This window comes from Protopterus annectens, chromosome 4.part0 (genome assembly GCF_019279795.1).
Source record: "Protopterus annectens isolate FY-2018-M chromosome 4.part0, PAN1.0, whole genome shotgun sequence".
NCBI lineage: Eukaryota > Metazoa > Chordata > Ceratodontiformes > Protopteridae > Protopterus > Protopterus annectens.
The window spans coordinates 849,559,500-849,583,851 of NC_056733.1; the positions used below are offsets into that span (position 1 = coordinate 849,559,500).

A 24,352-nucleotide genomic window follows, 5' to 3' on the forward strand; every position below is an offset into this window, starting at 1 on the left:
AAAAGAAACACTCATATATTTAAAGTAAAAATACACTATTTTTACAAAACACTTTTCCAACAGCAATCTGTATTCAAGCCCTTTGGAATCAGTGTATCATATTTTAAAATAAAAACAGTCTCTTTCCGTAAAAGCATCAACTTATACATTTCTTTATTCAAATATGGCATATTAATCTGTTCTAAAACAGTAGCTTTCAAACTCTCTATATTCCCATCGTGAAACATTACTTTAGATATATTGATGACTTAATTTTTTTATGCAAAGGTGGCAATCAATTAGTAGAAAATTTTGTGGAAAATATTCAGATTAATAGATTTGGGATAACTTTTGATGGCTTACAGTTTGGCCATAAAGTTTCCTTTTTGGACATTACTTTATGTGGAAAAGTGGAAGAATATATTAGTACAAGTATACACAGAAAGTTTGGGGTAGTAAATGAATTCCTAATGGGAAATAGTTGTCACCCTGAACATACTATAGAATCTTTACCTTATGGGGAGTTTTTGAGAATCTCCAGACTTTGTAATGATGAAGATGTTTTTAATAATGAATTAGAACAAACAAAATTAATGTTTAAAAATAGAAGTTTTGATACAGAATTAATAGATAAGAGTGTTCTAAAAGTATTGAATAATAGATATAATAGAAACAGTAATAAAATTAATGTTAGTAGAATGATTAGTGATGACAAATATGAGAAATTGTTTGTAGTGTCTAAATATAATATTTTAAGTGACAGTATTAGACAATGTATTCTTCATTTTTGGGAATTTCTTAAACAATTTACAGAACTTGATGGTCTCTCTAATAATAAAAAATTAATGTTTTCATATAAAAGGGGACGGAATATCAAAGATTTGGTGGTACATACTAAGTTTCAGAGACGTGATATCAAATTATTTCAGCAAATTTATTTCAGAGGGACGAAACCTTGTGGCAAATGTAGTGGTTGTCCTTATATTATTAATTCCTTTTTGTATATTAATAATGTTAGTTTTAAAACAAATGGAATATTTAATTGTAGGACAGAGGGTGTTATATATGCTATCAAATGTAGTTGTAATAAGTTTTATATAGGACAGACGAAAAGGATGTTTAAAATAAGATTATTAGAACACCTCAGAGATATTAGGATAAATAAAATGGAGAGCCCTCTGGCTCTTCATTTTAATAGATGTCATGATGGGAATATAGAGGGTTTGAAAGCTACTGTTTTAGAACAAATTAATATGCCATATTTGAATAAAGAAATGTATAAGTTGATGCTTTTACGGAAAGAGACTGTTTTTATTTTAAAATATGATACACTGATTCCAAAGGGCTTGAATACAGATTGCTGTTGGAAAAGTGTTTTGTAAAAATAGTGTATTTTTACTTTAAATATATGAATGTTTCTTTTAATAATTGGATTAATTGATTAATTGTTTGATTGTTTTATTGAGTAGAGCTGATAGTATAAAAATGTTTTTTAGTTTCTGTATGTTACTCCTTGAAGGCTTACTGTTGCCGAGGCGCTAGAGGAATAAATTCTTTTTCAGTGGCTATTGCTCTGAGGAAGAGTAAACCTGTCTGGTGGACATCTGCATAAGTAAACTCTATACAAAAGGAAAACAAATTGCTGTCCAAGACCAAAAAGGAACAGGTGCCCAATTGGAAGCAATGTCTCCTTAGCATGAACAAGCAAATAAGAGCACTAGTGAAATCCTCCAAAGCAAACTTTGAGTCCAAATTGGTCACATCTACTAGAGACAATCATAAGGCCTTCTTCACATATGTCTGCAATCTCAAAGGAAGCACCCAGGTCTGTTCAGAACTGGTGGTCAAGGACACCACATGTACAGACGCCGTGGATATAGCAAATTTGCTGGCTGACAGATTCAGTGAAAACTTTACCCCTCTGTCCCTCATCAATAAATCAGGACATTCCCAGTACCTGCCCCCTTCCTGTTATATCTAGGGAACAGGCCATCACTGCTCTCTCAAAGGCAAAAAATACAGCCTCCATGGGACCCGATAACATACCAGGCTGGATCCTCCATGAACTCAGGCAGGAACTTGCAGCACCATTAGGCACTCTACTCAGCCAAAGCCTGAGTACTGGCTTTGTCCCAGCAAAGTGTAAGACAGCCACTGTTATCCCTTTACACAAAGGTGGAGCGTCCACCAATCCGGGAAATTATAGACCCATCAGCCTAACTAGACTGATCTGCAAGGCTATAGAATGGATTATCATGGACCTCATTAACAAGGGCATTGGCAACCTCCAAACACTTGATCCCACAAAGTTTGGCTTCATCAAGGGGAGGTCACGTCTGCTAAATTTGTTGACTTCTTTGAGACAGTCACCAAACCATGGACAAGGGGAAGACAGTGCACACTGCCTGCCTTGACCTGGCCAAAGCCTTTGACACTATTCCCCACTCAGGCATAATAGATAAACTCTCTCTACTAGGTATCAATCCATATGTTACCAGATGGGTAGCAAACTGGCTCACTGATAGAACCCACCTAGTCAAATTAGGGGAAGCCACCTGAAGCAGTAGACCCATAACAAGCGGCATACCCCAGGGTTCAGTCTTGGGGCCTCTGTTATTTGGAATATACTTTTCTGAGGTGCAGGCCAAAACCAGTGGGCTATGGCTGACCAAAGTTTGCATATGACAGCAAGCTGGGTGCAGTCATCAATTCCCCTAGTGATGTGGACATCCTCCAAGAGGGTCTCACCCAAACAAATGACTGGTGCCAGAAACATGACCTCAAACTGAATGCCAAAAAATGCATCATCATCCCCTTTGGGGAGAGTGACATCCCCAAGAGGGTCTCACCCAAACAAATAACTGGTTCCAGAAACATGATCTCAAACTGAATGCCAAAAAATGCATCATCATCCCCTTTGGGGTGAGTGACATCCCCAAAAATTATCACATTAATAACAATGTCCCAAGTATGCAATCAGTCGTGAGGGATTTGGGCACCCATGTTGATAGCAACCTAACCTTTGACCACCATGTTGCTTCAGTTGTTTGGAAAACCTTCTACATGGCCCACCTCATAAGTAAGGATATCTCATTCAGGGACAGGGAGGTCATAACATCCCTGTATTCTTCCCTTATAAGGCTCATTATTGAGTACAGTGCCCTTTACAGCATGTACCTCGTAAAGCACATGCAGCAGTTGGAGAGACCACAGAGGTTCCTCACCAGGAGAATCCACGGCCTCCAACATCTACCATATACAGATAGGCTAAAAGCCCTATCCCTCTACTCGGTTTCATACAGACTCCTCAGAGGTGACCTCTGTCTGGCATACAAGGCGATCACGGACCCCACCTTGATGGAACTGCTGCATATGCACAAGTCAGGCTACACTCGAGTAACCCACATTTGCAGTCTCAACCTAGTCTGTGACATCAACAAGACTTGTTGGTGGGACAGATTTGTGTCCCAGAGACTCCCCCATCTATGGAATAGACTCCCTCTCCACATCAAGCAGAGTACCTGTTTACCCCATTTTAAGTGCAACCTGGATAACTGCATGGGAAACAGAAAATATATCCCTGGGATTCCACCCATGGGCCTGCTGGACAGGGGCATCTGGTGCTAATTTGTCTAAACATGGGCTAAACTCTTGGCTAGGCTTATAAGGACCTCAGGGCCAATAGCCTAGTAACCTCCTATGATCCTATGTATTGGATTGCAAACATATCAAGAAGTACCTATCACTAATTTCTGTCATACTGATTTTGCATACTATAAATTACAGCAAATCTATAAACATTCAATTTGTGACTAAAAGAGGCATTCTCTATATGTGATATTCAGTTTACAACTGGATTTATACACATTTTGATGTTGCTACTTCTCCAAAAAGCAAATGGAAGAGAAAAGCCCCTTTATACTTTAATACAAGACACATGTTTAACAGCAGTATGCAGTCCATACTTCATTTATACATAAAATGTTATCCTCCATTCTTTTGTTTACAGAAATAACATTTGCATAGTTTAATGAGCAAATATAGCAATGTTGCTTAAAACATTTTAGGAACTGGGCACACTATAACATATGAGGAAGCATGTATATCTCCATTGAAGTGCTCATTTGCTATACAAGTCATAGTTTGAAGTGATTACACAGCACAGCATATGAAAGTAGTATACCATAATCATGTGGGTCTATATCACTTAATCGAACTTACTATTTGTTGAATCCCTATTCGTCAAAGACACAAATCAGTGAATCGACTTAAACAATGGTAGGCCAACTTAGCGACCATAAAAAAAAAACAAAGTTTAAAACCTAACCAGGTGGGGGGGCTATGCCCCCACACCCCCTAACTAAATATACCAACTTTGATATCACACTACAGTGGGGAAAAGGGAAAATATCAGATGGTGGCCAACTGTTGCTTTGCCCTAAGAAAAAGTCTGATGAAAAGTCCATTTGCTGCTTTGTGTCTTCTATGAATGGGGATTCGACAATTAGTGTTTTCGACAAAGTGAAGTAGACTCAGTTGTGTAATTATAAAGCTCTAATAACTGAGTTTAACCTTAGACTGAGTAAAGAAGCTATGATCATTTAACAAATGTATGTATTTTTCATGCTGAACAGAATTTTTCTATTTAACATTTCCACTAAAAGCAGTGAAGAATACAGAATGTTTAAGAATGCATAGGTTTTTATTATTATTATTTTTTGTCAACCAAGTAAGCCCACTGGACTCAGTTGCTATCCAGAAGCATTGTGTTTAAGTGATTTGCTCAGAGTCACACAGTAGGAAAATGGAAGCTAATTGAATCAAACCCTGAACTACAGCAAGTAGCTTGTTAACAGGACCTAAACATATCATCCTCTCCACTCTTCTATAATTAAACACAGCAGTGTTAAGTAAACAATGATTTGGATCAGTAATATTTCTTTGCATGATCAAATTAAAGACAGAATATTCAAAAAGACAGTGTCATTATTGAAAAGGGAAGTTGTAAGTTAAAACTAAAGGATATCGGTAACACGTTTATAACAGGAGTGAATGAAAGACCTAATAATGCTTTATGGCAAAATTAGCCAATAAGTCAGTTTTAATACCTGTTGCCCTTTGACTTGCAAGTTTCACCACATAGTTGAGGAATCATAGAAATGAAATGATAATATTAACTTTCATCTGGGATTCAAGCCAGACCTCCACATAACACACATACAAATACAGAGAAAGCCCCCAGCTTAGCTACTGTTAGTATCATTGAAATGGTAGGATAATATTAAGTCTCATGTGGGACTCATACTCAGGACCTCCAGAATACCGAGCTGGTGTCACTGCTGCCACTTGATTTACAAGAACCTCTGGGCAGATGGATGTTGGGTTTTCCCTTAATAGTTTTTACTTTCAGCTAGGAAAACCCCCAGCATGGTGCTCAAGGTCAAATTACACACACACACACACACACACACACACACACACACACACACACACACACACACACACACACACACACACACACACACACACACACACATACATGTACACACACACAAAAACACACACACTCTCACACACACACACACACACACACACACACACACACACACACACACACAAGCTCTCTACTTAGGCACTATCCGCGGTGGTGGTGCTGCTGTAGCATTGTCGCCTCACAGTAAGATGCTGTCCGGTTCGATTCTCAGCTAGAGCATCTTCTGCGTGGAGACATGCGTGAATGGGCGTACCTTCATTGAAGGTTGTGCATCAGGGCTGGCAACGCGGCACATAAAAATCAACTGCCAATCATTAGTGGTCCAGAGTTCCACTGTGGCGACCCCTAACTGGGAAAAGCCAAAAGCAACAACAACAACAAGACTAATAGAAATTATAGGATAATGTTTGGTCTCATTTAATACTTGAACCCAAGATCTCCAGAATGATGGACTGAAGCAACTGCCTCAGGACCAGCAAGAGTCTCTAGTCAGATCGGTGTTTAGTCTTCCCTTAAGAGCTTTACCTTTCAGCAAGAAGTACATCATTTTGCTGCTCATGATTTTGTTATTCCTTTTGTATTGTTAGTAAACACGAGCCTGGAAACATGCATTAGAGACATCATTTCTGCATGTACTTTTGTTTAGCATTAATTAGTACTTAAGTATCATTTGCAATGTGTTGCAAAACCTGTTGTGTAAGGTTTAACATCAAAGGTATTTACTTACCTGTGGCACTGATTGTTTGAAACAGATCACCACCACATTTAACAGCAGACAAAATCAGTTCTACAGAAAATCATAAGTCTGCTTCTGTTGGCACAGAATTTGAATGTAACAACTTAAGGTTCCAGGTAGCAAAGTTGGAAATCATGGTTTAAATCCTGTCATCCCCTCAGAGGCATATTCGCTTGGTAACAATAAGACCTTTGTGTCCCACTACATCTGAGATGTTCAATGTAATCAAGCAGATATAAATGAGCTATATATGCACTTCAAAAAAAAAAAAACAAAGGGTATGACATCTGGGACCCACATGCTAATATTAATAAGGGAGTCACAATAGTCAGTTCTCATCATTTACATCATCTGCTGTTAATACATGTGAAGAGAGGCAGGGCAAGGAGTGCCCTAATTTAGGGTACTGGCTATGCCTGTGAACTTGGTCTTTTTTAGCAATTAGAAAAAGAGAGGTTTTGTTGTAGCCATGGTGGTGCAGTGGTAGCGTTGTCGCCTCACAGCAAGAGGTTCTCCTGTTCGATACCCGGCTGGAGTGCCTTCTGTGTGGAGTCTGCATGTCCTCCCCCGTGGTCGAGTGGAGTTCGAAAGACATGCGTGAATGGGTGTGCCTTCATTGAAGGTTGGGCGTCAAGCTGGCACCTCAGCACCATGAAAATCTACTGCCAATCATTAGCGGACCAGCGTTCCGCTGTGGCGACCCCTAACTGGGAAAAGCCGAAAGAAGAACAGAAAAAGAGAGGTTTTGTTATCCATTTTCAGCAACAGAATGACTGAAGGAGAGCCCCAGCATGTGGAATGATCATGTGATCAGAACTTACTTTGCCTAGAATTCCTTTCTATGATGCCAGACGCCTGTGCTCATTTATCAAGCTGGACAACACAGGGCTGTCCGAGAAAAGGGGTTAAGGTGGAAGAGATAGAATTTACATTTCTAGGGGCAAACTGAGTTCATGGGAGGAGTAGATGGAGGGGGGGAGTAAACTGGTGAATACTCATACTACCACCTCAGCATCTTCACACATCAACTTGGGGGCAAGATTTTGTAAAAAATAACCTCAGGTTATGATGCAAAATAATTAAGTTCCACTCCCATGCTATCACCTTTAGTAGGAATGAATGAAGATTAAGGTACCCTACACACACACACACACACACACACACACACACACACACACACACACACACACACACACACACACACATACATATATACGCACACGCACCTGATGTCAGAGAGTCTGAAAAATATATATTAAAAAGAACCAAAATTAAATCAGAGTTCTAAAGAGGTTCAGCAACTAAAATTTAAACAAATGGCTGAAATCTCTGGAATAGCAAAACAATACAGAGTAATGTCTGAGAAATAACACTTTCACAGAGAAGGTCTTCTAAATTTAGTTGTAAATGCAATTTTTTTAGAAAAATTCAAAAGCAGATAGTTGTGGAGCAGTCACTCACAAAATCAGGTTTTCCAGTTATTCTGGTGTCTTATGGTGTGGTGTTGTAAAAGCAAGGATGGGATCTTGTAGCTAAAGGGCTGCATGTCTACAACTTTCTATGCCATTGTCTGTTATGGACTGCAGTGCATTCCTTAATTTGATTTCTTAAACTCTGTCCACAGATAATGTTATTATTATTATTATTGCTTAAAGAAACAATGTTTTGAAAAGTTTGTTTTACTGAAAATTATCTCATCTGATTACAGCATAATAGTTTGTACTAGAACTTGCATGCAGTCTTAGCTTGCTTTGGCTTTCTGTTTGATATCATTCATACCTTCATAAACAGTCCATTTTCACTGCCCACATCTAGGTGCAGAGACATTTTTTCCTTTCACTAGATACAAGTATATCTTTAGTAAATGTGTGTGCCTTAGCACATCACTTACTGAGATCCATACACTTACTCATTGCATTATGTTTCAGCATCAACTTCAGCATAACTAGAAACTATTGGCTTTAGATAATGCATTTCCTACAACCTCACTAATTTAATTTCTCCAGAAGTTTAGTGTTTTTTAATACCATGAAAGGAATGGAACTATTACTAACCCAGACTTAGGCAAAGTTCATGATATCGTACTGTTTCAGCCTTCTATGTTTGCAAAGAATTCTGTGTATAATACCAACCCACACACAGGGGAAGACTAGATTTCAAATGTACAAGTATTGCACGTGGGTTAAGAAAACTTGATTAGATCTTACATGTTGGCATCACATGTGGTCTGAGAAAAGTTCATTTGTTAAAACTTTGCCTCAAGTCCAAATCTCTTCATTACAGTACTGTCACATGGAAAAATAAATTGTGCACATAGAAAGATATTATAGGTGGAAATGAGTATCACACTAGAAGCAGTCTTCACAAGACCTTTGTTCTAGCCTTCATTCTTCAATGCTAGAAAGCTTGACAAAATTATTTGCTACATAGTAACTGTGTTTTGCAAACAAACATAGTGATCCAGGGCTGACAACAGCTGTTAAGCAGTAACACTCATCCCTGTGTACACAGTAAATAAGCAAGGCACGTCAGCTGCACAGAAACATCAACATTTATGAATTCAGTACAGGATGGCATAAACTGAGTCATTCCACATTCTTTCAGTGCCATAACATCTGATCTGCTGTTAAAAAAAAGTATAAATGATCTTTATATCACATTAAAACTTTGAAATGCACATACAGTAGCCATTTAGGTGTGTTTTGAAGTCATAGAAATTACATTGATATTTTGACCCTAACATCTATATGAGAAAAACATACCACATGTTCATTTATAAAGTATTATTAGCAAGGCAAAGTTCAGCAAGCAGTACAAACTGAAAGCAAAGAACGTCTAGTTTTGTATGGACACACATGTATAGACTGTACCATTTTCACTAGTCATTTCCTTTATTTGGAGTATAATTGTCCTTCTGAAAGTTGATGGTCTCCACTTTATTTCTCCCCCTTCTCTGCAGGACCTACCTGATGTCTCCAATACCAGTGCCAGATCCCAATCCACCCATTCATTCTACTGAGGCAAGAGGAAGGCATCCCCAAGCTAGGCAAGAGCCCTATGCCCTATTCATTCTTGCCCAAGAAACCTAATTAGCCCATTCAGTCCTCCATCTGTGAGAGTCATGTGGTAGGAAACAGGCTTACTACTGGAGTTCTTTCTCCTTGGTCCCTCCGTTGAGCTCCATAATGCTGGCTGGCCTTAGGAAGCTATGCATGTCCCCATAAAAACACAGGTCTATGTTAAATCATTGAATGCTTAAAAAAGCGAACAATGATTTATTGAACCCATGTAAGCAAAAGCTTACAATCTCAAACGCTTAGAACAGCTATTGTTTTTCCAAAGGAAAAAAAATCGCTGTTCCACAAAAAAAAAAAAATTTTAAAACATCATAAAATGGGGGGCTTTGCCCCCCCCCCCAAGTCCCCCCTACTTAAATATACCAACTCAGAGATTGCACTACAGTCACGAAAATGTCAAAGTAACAGAAGTGGCCAAGCAATTTCTTTCCCAGGGAAAGAATTTGCTTATATGCCGTTTCGCTATTTTGCCTTTTCATGCTTTCAGGTTCGATCAAGACGCATTCGAAAGAATGCGTCCTTGACCATTTAATAGGAACCCTAAACACACACACACACACACACACACACACACACACACACACACACACACACACACTCACTCACTCACTACTTCCTGGGTTGGGGTTGCTAAGCACCGCATACCTCTTGGCAGGCTTAATCTCCAGAAGAGCAGCATCCAGTGCTCTTGCTAGGTGCCAATCAACTGATGAGCAAGAGTCATCTCCCTCCCTCCCCAGCCAGAACGGTCAAATTAGCAATGTCACTTGGTCACTTAGTCCCCTGCACTACATCCCTCCCTTCAGCACCAATGACAGTAATCAAACATGGAACATCTGGGGTGCAGCCAGGGCTTCATCCCACTGCAAGGGACATAGCCACCATTTTTTAATGTCATCAGGTGAGATGTGTAAACTACTCCTAAAATAAATGTGCATGTTTCAGGACAGTAACTTAAAAATCTATAGTCGCATTCAGGTCATTGTAATGCATCAAATCAAAAAGCCAGAGTCAGAGTGTGTGGACATGTTTCATGGTTATTACTACTTGACAACATAATGTAGATAATAGGAGTTTTGTCCTTTAAAACATGATTTACAAAAATATATCCAGCTTTTATTCAAGGGGTTATATACTTGGCAAAGATGGAAGCAAGATACTGCACATTGTTATTTTATTCTGTTTCTTGGAGAAAGAGAAGATTATTATGGAACAGATTTTTGCACCTGTCTCTCTCTACTGATTGAATTCTGTACTAGACACGGGGTTGATACACTGGATTTGGCAGAACATCAAAGACATGTATTTAACCTTCCCATGATGGCTATGAAATGGCTTCTGCTGCCCTGTAGAAATGAGAGCCTTTGCCATCTTTCCCTGAAGAGCAATGCTGCAACCTGTTCATTCACTTCTAAACATGTAAGTACTAATCAGGGAAACCTTTTGTCTTTTCCTCCATAACCTACTGGAAGTTTAAGGCTCAATAGTGTGCCTCCCAAAACTAAGAACAACTAATTGTACTTCACAGGAGACAGTGAATTGCAGAAGTCACTGTTGCACAGTAAAAGTGTTTTTAGAAGGGGAACATCTCTGTTTCTTAGAGAAAAAAGGAATTCTTTGCAGTACAGCTATTTCATATATAATATATATTTACCCCAATCTCACTTAAGTTTTCACATTTCATAACACTGCACTTCCAGTCCTTGAACTTACAAAGGAACCTTTTTTCCTCTCCTATTAGTAACCTGCTCACACCCTTTTCTCCCTGTTTTCCTTTCCCTCTTCCCACATAGCAACATAACCCTGGCTTGTCCTGCATATTCCTATCGATATTGTTCAAAGCCCAGCTGATGAAGGACAGGGTTTGAGTCTGAGTACTTCCATATGACTGGACACTGGTATTGTGAGATCTGCTGTTACTATTGTGTATTTTCCTGGTACAGGTTTCCTGACAGCGAGACTAGTCAATCCACATGATTAATCCTACTCCAGTACAACATTGCCTAAGACAAAACCCTCTGAAAACGTGATTTAACACTGCCTTATTCTCAGCAGGTCTCCAATATAAGTAATAACCAGGCCTGACCCAGCTTAGCTTACAAAATCAGGTGCCTTCAGGGTTCTGTGTATGTAGACAAGTGAATCTAAGAACATGGAATGGGAATAGAACCCACAGGCTTCTAATGTTAAAGACATGTGCTCCCTATTGAGACACTGATACCATACATACACAATGTGTAGTATGTATGTAGTATTCTGAAATGAAGTACTTTATAATGAAATGGATATGTCTATATCAGTTTACTATCAAAATCTCAATCACCCATCATCGAATGTCCATAATGGCAACTCCTTTACACAAAAGCCATAATGCCGATTTCTCAGAATAGCGAAAAAACACCAAACTTCAACATTTCCGACCCTCCACACCACAAAACAAGTGCTACCATGGGACAAAAAGGGGGTGAGATTTTGCATTTCGGAATATCGGTGTTCGACATTAACAGTCGCAGTTCGGAGCTCGTGTTAGTGGTGTCGAGGGGTGATTGACATTTTGATGGCAAGCCGTCTATATATTTTATATTCTAAAAGATACATGCAAAGAGGATTTATCCCCTCCCCACCACTGAATTCTGTTTTTGGAGGTAGGAAAGTTGTGCTTGCTACAGCTCACTGAAATTTCACTTGCTTGATGGTAGCCATCTGTGAGAAGGATTGTTCTGTTCCTTAAAAGTGCAGTGACCTTTCAGCTGGTTATATACAGCATTCTCCTGCATAAGGGTCACAAGAGACTGCCTCATACACGAAACTCATGTTTTGTTTTGTTTTTATTTTTGAATGCCATTTTGAAAATGTTATTGTGTTTGTAACCACTTTCAGACGTCTTGATTTTTATAACATAACTTAGACCTACTCGATATTAATCACAACAGCTAGTTCATACAGAGCCTTTTAGAGTGCAGGTCAATATTTATTTATGTATTTATTCATTCTGTTAATTAGGTGATTTCCACAGGATTTCTATGGTCCTTTTACAGGGTCAGCTTTGGTAGAAAATTCTCCATTTAAATGTAACCAATATTCAGAATGTAGCATGTTACAGACTTTGCACTAAGTAATATCAAGGTGGCAAGAGTTAGACATACAGAGTTTTACTTAGACATTTAGCAGTAAACTAGACTAGGCACTAAAGACTCAGAGATTATTCCTCAAGGTTATAACGATATGTTAACCTCCCAAATACAAGACTAATTCGATCTCAAAAGCATTTTAACATAGACTCTTTTTTAAGCGATGAGAGAGATGTATGGAATTGTTTAAAATTAAATCACTTTCCCTGGAGGAAGCAGTATTATTTTTAATACTACATTTACTTGATACTACACTTACTGAGCCTATTAGAATTAATACCAATTAAGACCAAACATGCCCCCCCTCCTGACCTCCAACTAAAAAAAACTTATGCAAAAAACAAAGCATGGACAAAATGGAGGATATGATAGACAAAACCCAACTTTTATTTAATTAACAGCAGCTTAGAAAAAAAAAAAAAAATATATAATCTCTGAAAACTTAAACTGTAAACTTCAGGGAACTCTCTATTAACAACTCCAACTCTGGTGTTCTCCTCAGTAACTAGACTCCCCTCCCAGACCCTGGAACTCCTCTCCTTTCCCCCTCTAAATGCTGACCCCCCCCCTCTAATGTACTCAACTCTTTTTTTTTTTTTTTCTCTGAAACTATTCAACCAAACAAAACAACCCCAACAACTCTCATATACCATATACCATAACTACCTCCTTTCCTCTTTCTCTCTCTCTACTCTACTTACCTATTTCTATCTGAAACCCATTAAAAAAACTGAAACCCAAACCCTTTACTGTGCTGCTCCTTGCTCTGTTCCTTCAGAAATCTATTCAAAGAGAAATCTCATATCCTATATTATTTATCAAACTCTCCATCCATATCGGAACCATCCCCAATATCTGGAAAGTATCCTAATCCTATATACTCCTTAACCTAGGAGTAACTCTTTCCAACTTTTCAACTTCTCACCCCTAGCCTCTCCTCTAGAAAAATGTATTCATCAACAACTTGTACACTATCTCTCTCTCTCTCTCTACTCTCTCTCTCTAACAATGTGTTAGCAGCATCACAGCAGACCTCTGCCCCACCACACTGCCTTTCCTCCTTGTAGATACTATCACAGCCCCTTCCTCTACTGAACTGACCTCATTGATTGAAAAAGACCTTTAAAAACACAGTAAAAAAGCGGTTTTCTACTGTTTCTCCTACTAAAAAAAAAAAAAACCTCTCTCCCTCTCTCCACCACCGGTCCCTCCTTAAACTTTACCATTTCTTCAATCTTCAAATAATGGCACCTCACAATAAATGAACAACACCATTTCCTATGTAATAAACCGAAGCTTCACAGCATCAATTTAGGTCACTGTAATATACAATACATAAATATACAGTCTGAAACAGATGCAAATTTTATATCTCAGCATGTGGCTATCCTTACTTAGAATAATGGAGATGCTATCCCCTTCCTCATGAAAAGCTCTATTTATTCTATCTCTCCTAAAACAGCAAGCTACCAGAGCCCTCCATCCCAGTCTGTAATTTTATTTTTCCATAATTCACAATAGACGGTCTGTTGCAAATAGTATTCTCTAACTAAGCCTTAACATAAGCTATGAATTTTTCAGCCAGAATGCCATAGCAAAAGGGAAATTATTTTTGTTTTATCATGATAATCAATTACTGTAGCAATGTCTTTCTTGTTTTTGACTTGGTGGAAACAGTTTAATAACTTTTTAGAGTCAGGCATGGCTTATTCCTCGACATAGGTAAAGCAAAAGCATTTTTTTTCTGTTCTCTCATGCCTATACCACTTTGTGCCAGTTTAATGGTTAGATTCACTGTGGTGTTTACCCTCTCAAAATTTTATAACAGAAAAGGTAGTCCATGAATTATTCAAACCAGTATCCATGATGGATTTGAGGTTTCTGTCCTAGAAGACCCCCTGTTTGGTGGCCATAACCTTTAGACAGAAGATACTCCACCCATCAAGAGCTCAGATTTCATTCTGTAAATTTTGTTTTTTAAAGTGTCAAAGAGAGCAAGGGTCTCAAATGAAGTTGAATAATTGAGAAAAAGACCTTGTGTGAAATGTACTTTAATGTGCCATTTCACTTGGATGGTCATCATAAAATAAATCCTTCTTTCTTGGCAAAAGTGCTATCACAGCCATTTTCCAGTCTGTTTACCAAATCTGAACAGCAGAGTGGAATGATTTCTGCAGACAGTAGATATTCACAGACATCTAAGATATCATATGAAGAGGCAAAAACTATCACAGGAGTTTGTAAGTTATTTGTATTGTTTGTCTAGAAGACTAAGAATTCTGTTATAAAACTAACGTTGTCAAAGTGGTTAGTGAATTACATTACATTTTGGCATTTTAAAATGTTTATTTTATTTTTACATTTGTTATCCTAGTGAATTTTCTGGCCTAAAGAGAATTTTCAGGCACGACCTAGTCTTATTAGGTAGACATTTCAAACAGCAAATAATTCACACAACAGGTAATAAACAGCATTGTACTTTTCAAAACATTTCGGAAAGCAAAGGCGGTTTAAATGGCAAACAGCAGATGCAGCAGAGAATAAACACAGGTTCACAGTTGAATTAGGAAAAAGAATGTTTCAATACAAAATAGTAATTGTATAAGTGAGTAGTGTGAAACGGAAAACTAAATCAACATTTTCATAATTGAACTACCAAACATTAAATATAGAGGCTAGCATTCCCAATAAATAGTAATAAGAAAGAGTGTGAGCAGGAAAGGATTGGTAATAAGGAATATAAAACAGATTGACAGGGTCAGCAAAGGCATTTCCTTGACAGCAACAGCTAGATAGCAGTGTTGTCATATTAAAAAATGTTTTTACCCAAATATATGTACAATCTTCACATGGACCTATGCGCATGCATTCACACTGAATGCTAGAAGCCAGACAGAGAATCTTGGACCAAAGCTGGATTTGTGGGAGACAGTATTGCAATGCAACCTGTAATAAATACTCCACACAGCTTTATTATGTGCCCATGTGGCTGTACTACTAAATAATCTGTCCCTTTGTTTTACCATTGAGAGAGTACTCCCTAAAACAGACAGTACAGCTGTGTGAAGTACTCCCTAAGGGCAGACAGTACAGCTATGTGAAGTACTCCCTAAAGGCAGACAGTACAGCTGTGTGAAGTACTCCGTAAAGGCAGACAGTACAGCTGTGTGAAGTACTCCATAAATGCAGACAGTACAGCTGTGTGAATTACTCCATAAAGGCAGACAGTACACCTGTGTGAAGTACTCCCTAAAGGCAGACAGTACAGCTATGTGAAGTACTCCCTAAAGGCAGACAGTACAGCTGTGTGAAGTACTCCATAAATGCAGACAGTACAGCTGTGTGAATTACTCCATAAAGGCAGACAGTACACCTGTGTGAAGTACTCCCTAAAGGCAGACAGTACAGCTATGTGAAGTACTCCCTAAGGGCAGACAGTACAGCTGTATGAAGTACTCTGTAAAGGCAGATGGTACACTGTGTGAGGTACTCCCTAAAAGCAGACAGTACAGCTGTGTGAGGTACATTCCTTTACAGTGGCTGCCTGAAAGAGAGATGCTTGTGACAGTTTAGATACTCACCCACCATATCCTGGCAGACTCTTCTATGCTAGACTGCCCTGATTTGTATATAGTTGTGCCAAGTATACCTGCTGGATTGTACTATTGGTCACTGTTAGTAAAATTTCTCTTTGGAAGGAATAAAAATGACTTAGGGAAAACTGGTTTCCATTTACCCTGGCATGAGCTACCAGTGTTATAAAGATATCAGATTTAATGAATGGTATATGTTAATGCTACAAAGATGTAACAGTTTTTTATGACCTGAAGGTGTATGTTGTCATGTATGTCTCCACCAGTTGTGAAATACTAACTTTTCATGTCCTCAACCAACTATCTGTCATTTCTACAATTGTCTATACTTTGCACTCTACAGGCCTACCTTACTGTTATTTATAATCTAACTTAAACTGCATCTCATCTTAGAAATTTCTTTTGTGTTCCCAGATAAGGCACTTTTTCATGTCCAGGACCTATTGTTGATCAGGCACCACCACCACTTGGATCTCAAGTCAGAAAATAAAATAAATGACAATCCCCTCTCTGATACAGGACAAGGCAATCAACTGACCCACTGGAACCCTATGTCCATTACAGGTACCAGATATTTCTGTGGAAAACTCTTGAATACAGTATCCTCCCTTAAATGGCGTAAAGGTCCAGATGTAGCATAATGCAGGCTTTTCCACAAATGGGGAACGGTGTTACACAGGGGTCTCAGTACAGCTTGTAAGGGGCTGTGGTCATGTGTCAGCATTCCTGCTACTTACACATTATAGAGACATAAGTAAAACAGAGCCCCACCCTCCAGTTATCCCACTGATTAGGTACCACGTATCATTTCTCGCCTGATAGAAGGAGTATCTACTTCATTAGGATCCACTGTGGTTAGGCTGGCCAGCATGGAAAGGGAGACTGAAATGGTCCATAAAACAATACTGGTAGGCAAACCTAAAGGTCGCTGTGGGAAATGAGGTCAAGAAAAAAAATCAAACCATGGTAAATAGTTAAGTCTGAGATCCTGATATACAGCAGGGAACATTTGTAAATATTTTCTAAATCCTACTCATCCCTACCATCATTTCTCTCTCCATTATTATGCCCTTTTATCCATCCTGCATTGAATTCTGACATTTTTGTATTCATATAGTAACTTGAACAGTGTAACCAGTGGAGGCTTGCCTTACTTCCTGAACTGGCTTAATATACGTGCAAGAGAGGGTAGGTCAGACTAAAACAACAGTCTTAATTTGATCCTTTCTGAGTTAGAATAACATGTGCGGAACTAAAAACCAGGAATAAATAAACAAGCAAACAAACCAGCCAATCCATGCCAGTAGAAATCTAGTAAGTTAATGCAACAGTATGGCTGGAGGAAGAAGGGGAATGATGAAAGGACACAGAGAAAAGAATAACCTTCCTGTAGCCTTATTTCCCTTTTGAGAACCCAGACTACTTACTGTTTTATTCATTTAAATAAAAAAAAATAATTAGAAGCAGTTTTTCTTTGTAGGGCAAGAAAAGATGAGGATTATGGTCCAATAGAATAATTTCTTATCTCATTTTTTTATCTCCTCTGTTGAATCCTAGCTTTGTTTCCACTCGGCTTTCTTTTGCCTGTTTCCCTACTATTCCTTATCTTTTCTGCGTATTAGGTTTCTCTCCTAGTGTAAAAGAGCTCCCTTTTAGAAAGATCCAGTATATCTGCAGCAAGCTGCCAGTAATGAAAACTGACATCAACATTTCTTAAGCTTCTGTTCCACTATTTAGACATTAACTCTCAAGATGTGGAGAGACTGTTATACCCCCAAGTATAGTGACATTTTAAAAGATAGAGGAAGTGATCTGATATGACCTGATGAGCAACAGTTTATTGCAAAGGGATTATCTGACAACTCCTCTCCAAAGTGATTCTCTTTCAAAAAAATGAAAAAAAATACACACAGAAAAGGCCAAAGATTATAGATATCTATGGAGTGGCAGAAGCCCCCCCATAATGAACAGTATATTATTACTTCTTAGAGGCCACTACACCCCTGGTTTAAATTTAGTTAAAAGCTTCAGCACAGATGATTTGTTAGGATCTGTCAAACAAAATGTAGTTCATAAATACGTGAAAATCTACAATCTGCTGAAAGTGTTGACATTTCCTTAGTTGCACAAGACATTCTTCTTTGTAGCTGTCATTCTCTCTAATGTATTCAGCTAACAATCCATGGTCCATCATCACATCTGTTGCCATTCACAATGATGTAGTGCTAAATAAACTTATTGGGCTGGGTGTGTGCAGTTAGCATTATAAAGTGCATGTATGCATCCTTTCCGTGACACACTGGTTGTTGTTTAAAGGCTGAAGACATGCAATTTCTTTAGAAAGAGATCCCGCGTGGCATGTTACTAGTACATTTTATTAAAATGTTTGAAAGGTTTACAGTTTTCAAGTATTTTCACTTCTGTATCCTGGCTGAATTGTATTGCCGCATTGCCTGGCCTTCCAGTTCTGTGTTCTGTGTGTACTTGTATAATGTGTTTTGTGTTGTAATTGTTTTAAGTGAGAAAGCTTTCTTTATGCCTCTTAAATCTTACTTATCTGTTGATATTGTACAAATGTATGTTGTCCTGAAATGTGTGGAGTGACTTTTTCTTCTGTGTCAGTGTTTTTTTCTCTCAGTTTGTGGCTCCCTTTTCAAACCATGTTGCCTTTTTTTGTTTGTTTTCTAAACATTTGCAGCACGGATGATGTGTCTTCCAAACTTCTGGATTCCTGTTACAAGTTTCCTTCCCCTGAGGATGACAGACCTTCATCTCATCCTTGCTATCAGTATCCTCTCCATCAGCACCATCTCCACCCTAAAACTCAATCTTTCTCTAGACCTGAAACCCCCTCCCCATACAGATGGATTGGATATAGTGCAACCCTGCCTCCTCCTTCCTCGCACCAGCTTGATATTAACTCTAACCCTAAGCCATGCTTCCTTCACCTCCCAAAGCAGAGCTCCCTCACTGAACCGCATGCTCCTGAAACTAATCTGTCACCCCTCTTCATCAAAACCCCTCTTGTCTTAACCAAACATGAGCCCTGTGCCACTCTGCCTTCTCACCCTTCCCTGTCAGCCTCTCCCCCGTGGGTCAGCTGTGCCTGTGCCAGAGATAGAGGAACCAGGCTGACTAGGTAACTAAATCCTTTATTTTTGACAATGAAATTTTGTTCTTCCAGTATGACAAAGGTGAGTCTAACCCTTTCAGTCAGGTGCTAGCTGTTTCCTGTACATTTTGTTTAAATGGTTTTGAAGTAAGCCAGCACTGAATGGGTTTTAAGGGCCATTATAAAATGGGTAAAAGAACTAATAAATTGTGCTTACTGTAATTAATTCATTGGCAATGCTGATATAGTAACTTGCTGGTCTAGTAAAGCCAGCTTCATCGAAGTTCTTTTGTTGGATCCAGTAAACCAAATAGGCAACCCATCAGTAAATGATATAACTTGTTTTGACGTTTGGTGCCTCAGAATTAGAGTTATTTGTTAGGGTTGTAGAGCAGGTGCAACCCTCTGTATGTGAGGTGTAAGGGATGCAATCTCTCATATAAAAAATACTGTCACTTTCCCTGTTTGGTCTTCTGGCTGCAACCGAATGAGCTTCAATTAAGTTGCCTTCAATGAAAAATAACAATGTCCTAGTGATACTGCAGTATTAACAGTAGACTTCACTTTCTGGTTGTGTAATCATAAAAAAGAAAAGAAAATTCATAACTTAGTTATGTGATCCTACAAAAAAGACACAGGAAACCCATTTTATAATTGCAGGAAAAACATGAGATGTAGTTTATTGTGGGATAAAACTGTTTCTTGGTAAAAACCTACAGTTTTGTGGTATATTCACTATTAAAGGTGTGCTATTATGCCCACAATAATATACACTCAACCTTGCCTTTTTGTTCGATTCACCATTGTTTGTTCCATTTCAGGATCTGCATTTTTGTTATGTTTCTGAAAATCTGTGTGTTTGATATTAATGTATAACTGATTTAATATTTTTTCACGTTTACAAAAGAATATAAGATAATTATGATTACTTATGTTGTGACTGTAATCTTTGGCTTCAGTGATACCATTTTACTCTAAAGATACTGCAGACTCTACTGTTATAGCTGAGAATGAGAACTGTGTAAATTCTAGGACTAACTTAATGCTTCATTCATATAGCAACTCTGCTGAAAATGGAAGACGGATTGATCCTGTGGTGTTGTTGCTAGTAGAAACTGTGTGCATGCAAAACACCAAGAGGGGCTTGTCGTGTCACAGTTACCATGGCATCAGCCATCTTACCATCCCTGTTGCTTTTATTTAGCTGCCACTTGTTTCACTGTAGCAGCAGTTCATATCTTGTGTTGCTTTTCTTTAGATATCAGTTGTTTCAATGTACTGGTGATTCTTATTTCTTGAGAAGTGCACAGTTCTAGATGATGCAGACCTGATTTTAATGATTAAAGTCAAAATTTATCACATTGAAAACGTACTTATCAGAGGAGTGAGTCACAGAGCTTTCTAAAGGAAGTCTTGCAGTTGAATAAAAAATAGACTTCAACTCATCGATTTCAGCCATCATTTTGACTTTTCCTAACTTTAAATGGTAATGCAAAGCACTCCATAAACTGCTGAATGCAACTTAAGACACAAAATCAAACAAATGTAAAAATCAAACGCTGCAACCATGGAGAGGAAATCAAATGTAAACTTATAGTAAATACAAAACTCATAAGAAACCACAAATAAAACTTGGTAAAAAATATATGGATAAGAGCTCTAAGATAAGCGCTTTTGGCTTGATACCTTCCTCAGATCTTCTAGAATAAACAGACAGCTGCACTTGAATAACTGAGAAGTGCTCTGATATCTTAAAGAACCAATGAGGTTAGGATTCATCTTCTTAGTTTCCACCCCTTTAATAGGAGTTTAAAAGAGCCATTCCATTCAGTCCTGGTATTTTATCAACCTATAAGTCTGTGATTCATCTTAGTTCATTTATCTCAGTTCTATTAACTATACCACCACCTCTTGGACTCTCTTTTATAATGTCCAGCATCATAAAATAAAATTTATAGCCAGGATGAGCAGCGATATGCTGACTTCAGGCATTGGTTTTATTTTAAAGCCTTATATCACTTAGGTGATGCATAAATCTGTCCTTGAGGGGTCTGTTAGTTTTTCCAACATAGAAATGGATGCATTTATTACAGCATGTGATGTATATAATGTTTTTGGTGTTGCAATCAGCATATGAGTCAAGCATATATTTTCTCCCAGTAGTCAGATGTATGAAGCGGTTACTAGAGTCAATGTATGAACAGACTTTGCATCTTTTGCAAGGAAATGTGCCTTTGCATGTTGCAGTTCATTTGTTGGCTTTCTCATGACATAATATCTGTTTCAGATTCCTTCTGTTTTTAAAACAAAACCGAGGTTTGTCACCAATGATGCGTTTGATATTCTCATCCCCTGTGAGAATCTTCCACTTGTTCCTTATAACTTGACACACCTGTTTTGCATTATTGCTGTAAGTCATTAAGCATCTTAATCCATCAGCATAATCCTTTCTTCGTGTTGTTTACTCAGTTTCATCTTGCCTAGTGCCATTAGTGAAATGGGGATTACCTCTTGTATGCCTAAGTGCCCTATTTTCCAAGACTTTTTTCTGAATTTCTTCATCCTTGTATGCTCATTGTTTGAAGTCTCTTCTTTGTTGTTCTGTCTTTTCTTCATAATCCTGTTCATTGGTACAGATCCTGGAGATTCTTAAGAGTTGCCCTTTCATGACATGCAGATAGATATGCCTGGGATGCATGCTTGTTCTATGTAACAAGTGGTTCCTCCAGCAATCTTTTTTTGTGTAAATGGTACCTCAGTATAAGGTTAAGGTCTATCTTTTCTCTTTCTTCCTCAGCATGAGTTGATAAATGTCCATCACAGAGGTGGTGTTAGCCTGCCTGCCCCATCTTCTCAATGGCTATAAATTATTATTTGCTTGACTGCATTTCTGGGTTGTTTGTTTGTTATGTTTATTTTATTTTATTTATTTATTTGCCTTCTTTTCAGTTAATAAGTGAAGTTTACTACAATTTCAAAGCTGGCCTTAAGGAGAGTGTAAATCAGAAAGGCCTTCAGTATTACACTCTTTCCACCAGTACAGTGTGTTCCTGTTGATTACAAAGATTTGTTCTCTTTGGGTAGAATTTTGCTTTTTAATTTATCGTATGCTTGCTAACGAATAACTGTCTTAAAGGAAAGTCTAAGCCCTTTCCCTTCAGTTCTTTTCCAATGCATTGTATAGAAAGAGCTAAACTACATGTTTAGTTAAACTCTAGGCCTTTCCATGTAAATTTTTATCAGCATTCCATTTACAAAAGTTAATTTTTGTTTTCTTCTTGATTCTGAATGAATTGTTACTTGTAATACATTTGAGTATAGTTAAGACTTTTCAGCTGTTGTTTCACAGATGCTGCTGTGGGCAAAAAATGGCACCCCAGGGCTTCCCTTCTTGAACCTGTACTGCTTAGAACTTGGCAATTGGTTGTATTATATACCTCCAGCACTAAACTTAATCAGATTACATTGCATCAAAAGGAAACAACCTTCTTGAACACTGGAAGAAGGTTGGTGATGAAGATGTCCACTATATTTTTATATTCCATGAGATACTAGGAACCATTCTTAGCTCTGTTGATGATGGTAGGCCTGAGCATGTGTTCACCCAATACTTCATCAACTCTGAGAAGCATCCTGTTGAGATACAGACTTTGGCTAATAGACGATGGTCATTTCCTCAACAAAGCCATCAAAGTTGTCTCCATACATTGTACACTCAAGAGACTAGTCATTGACTGCATCAGTGAAAAAACATCACTTATTTTTAATTGTAGTTTGTTCAGTCTTTCAACTGCCTAATGAATTACTTCACAAACTCAGTGTGTGCCGCAGGAGAAATTTCAAGATTTAGTCAAATCCCTGGCCATTTTGTTTTTAGGAGCTTGCTTCCTCAGAAAGTCCTCAGGCCCAAAGAACATACTGTACTGTTCTGAATAACTGATGTCCACGAAATGACAATTAGGAAAATGTGAGCATTTTTGTGAGCTATGAACATTTTCCTAGACTAACATGGAGGCTTCCTTGAAAGTGGCATACCTATTATCATGCCTCCAAGTCACCAGAAGTGATATGTCCATCACTGCTGATGGTCCATCCTCTAAGATCTTGTCTCCTGAAACTCTGCACAAAAACTCAGGTTCTCAACTTTCAAGCTCTGCTTCCCTTATAGGAGGAAGGTAAGTGTTTCTGCAGCATAGAATTAAAAAAAATATTATCTTCACATTTTTTATTTATCAAAAACTCAAGGCATGACTTACAGACCCAGGGGCTCAGTCTTCTCAGTTCAAGACCTTGGGTTAATGTCTGCTCCTTAGGAGACACTCCTGCAGTGTCTCTCGCTAGTTGTAGCTTATTGTTGTGGCCCAGTATATATATCATTCCCTCTCTCAATGACTCTCTTCCTATAGCCAAGTCTCTAGAAGCTGTCATCTGGGTCAGGAGTAAGATGTACCAAATATTTTCAGTTTTTTGGCATAATTTGAAATCCCAACTTAGCACATCACATATATTGGCCTTTTTGGGATTTTTCTTCACCCTCCTGCATCTGCTTTGAACAAACTTCATCATATGCAGCAATAGTCATTACCTAACTTTCAAAAAAGTGCTTTACAGTTGCTGGGACTAATATGTGCACATAACCTTGCAGTGTGATATGTTTGTCTTTATGTAGAGTGCATTGGTTTCTGAACGGACTCAATACCCTGGTGATATTTCTTATCCGATGTTGGTTATGAGTGGATGTGGTGAACAATCATTTTGCATTTAAGTTTTCCGTTCTACTCTGAATCTGTGTATATCCTTAGATACCTCCCATTGGAGCTGGAGAGCACTTCCGCATGACTTCTTTGTCCATGGGTGGTAAACTGCAGCAATCTAAGCTCCACAATCTGCTCAAGATGATGCCAATTGAAAAGGTATTTCCACCCTTCTTGAAATACATGAAGAAATAAGCAGTGCTGATTCAAACAGCCAACACCAGAGTGAAACATTACATAAAGAAAAATGGGATACAGAATTCAGGGCTCTTCCAGACACGACTGTCATCTTCTAGAATCAGGCTATCCAAACAAATGTATTACTTTTTGCCCCGCATACAAGAATCTGAGATGTACCTTCTGAAAGATGTTAAGAGGTATACCCTGGTGACACTTCATGACTGGAGCCTTTTTCCAGAGCTCATGCACTTTTTTTTTAATCCATGAGTATGACACAGCATTGACCTGTTTACTAC

General features: G+C 38.3%; 1 protein-coding gene across 7 annotated transcripts in view; it reads left to right on the forward strand.

The window, feature by feature from the left end:
* Positions 1-24,352, forward strand: part of ARHGAP44 (Rho GTPase activating protein 44) — a 1,795,121-nt gene that overhangs the window by 1,573,124 nt on the left and 197,645 nt on the right. For 4 of the 7 annotated variants that reach the window (XM_044068796.1, XM_044068797.1, XM_044068798.1 and 1 more), the window contains one exon: positions 18,709-19,149. The exons of the other annotated variants lie outside the window; for them this stretch is intronic. In XM_044068796.1, the coding sequence (XP_043924731.1) occupies positions 18,709-19,149 (441 nt within the window). The remainder of the gene's footprint in view (positions 1-18,708; positions 19,150-24,352) is intronic. 7 annotated transcript variants of the gene reach the window in all.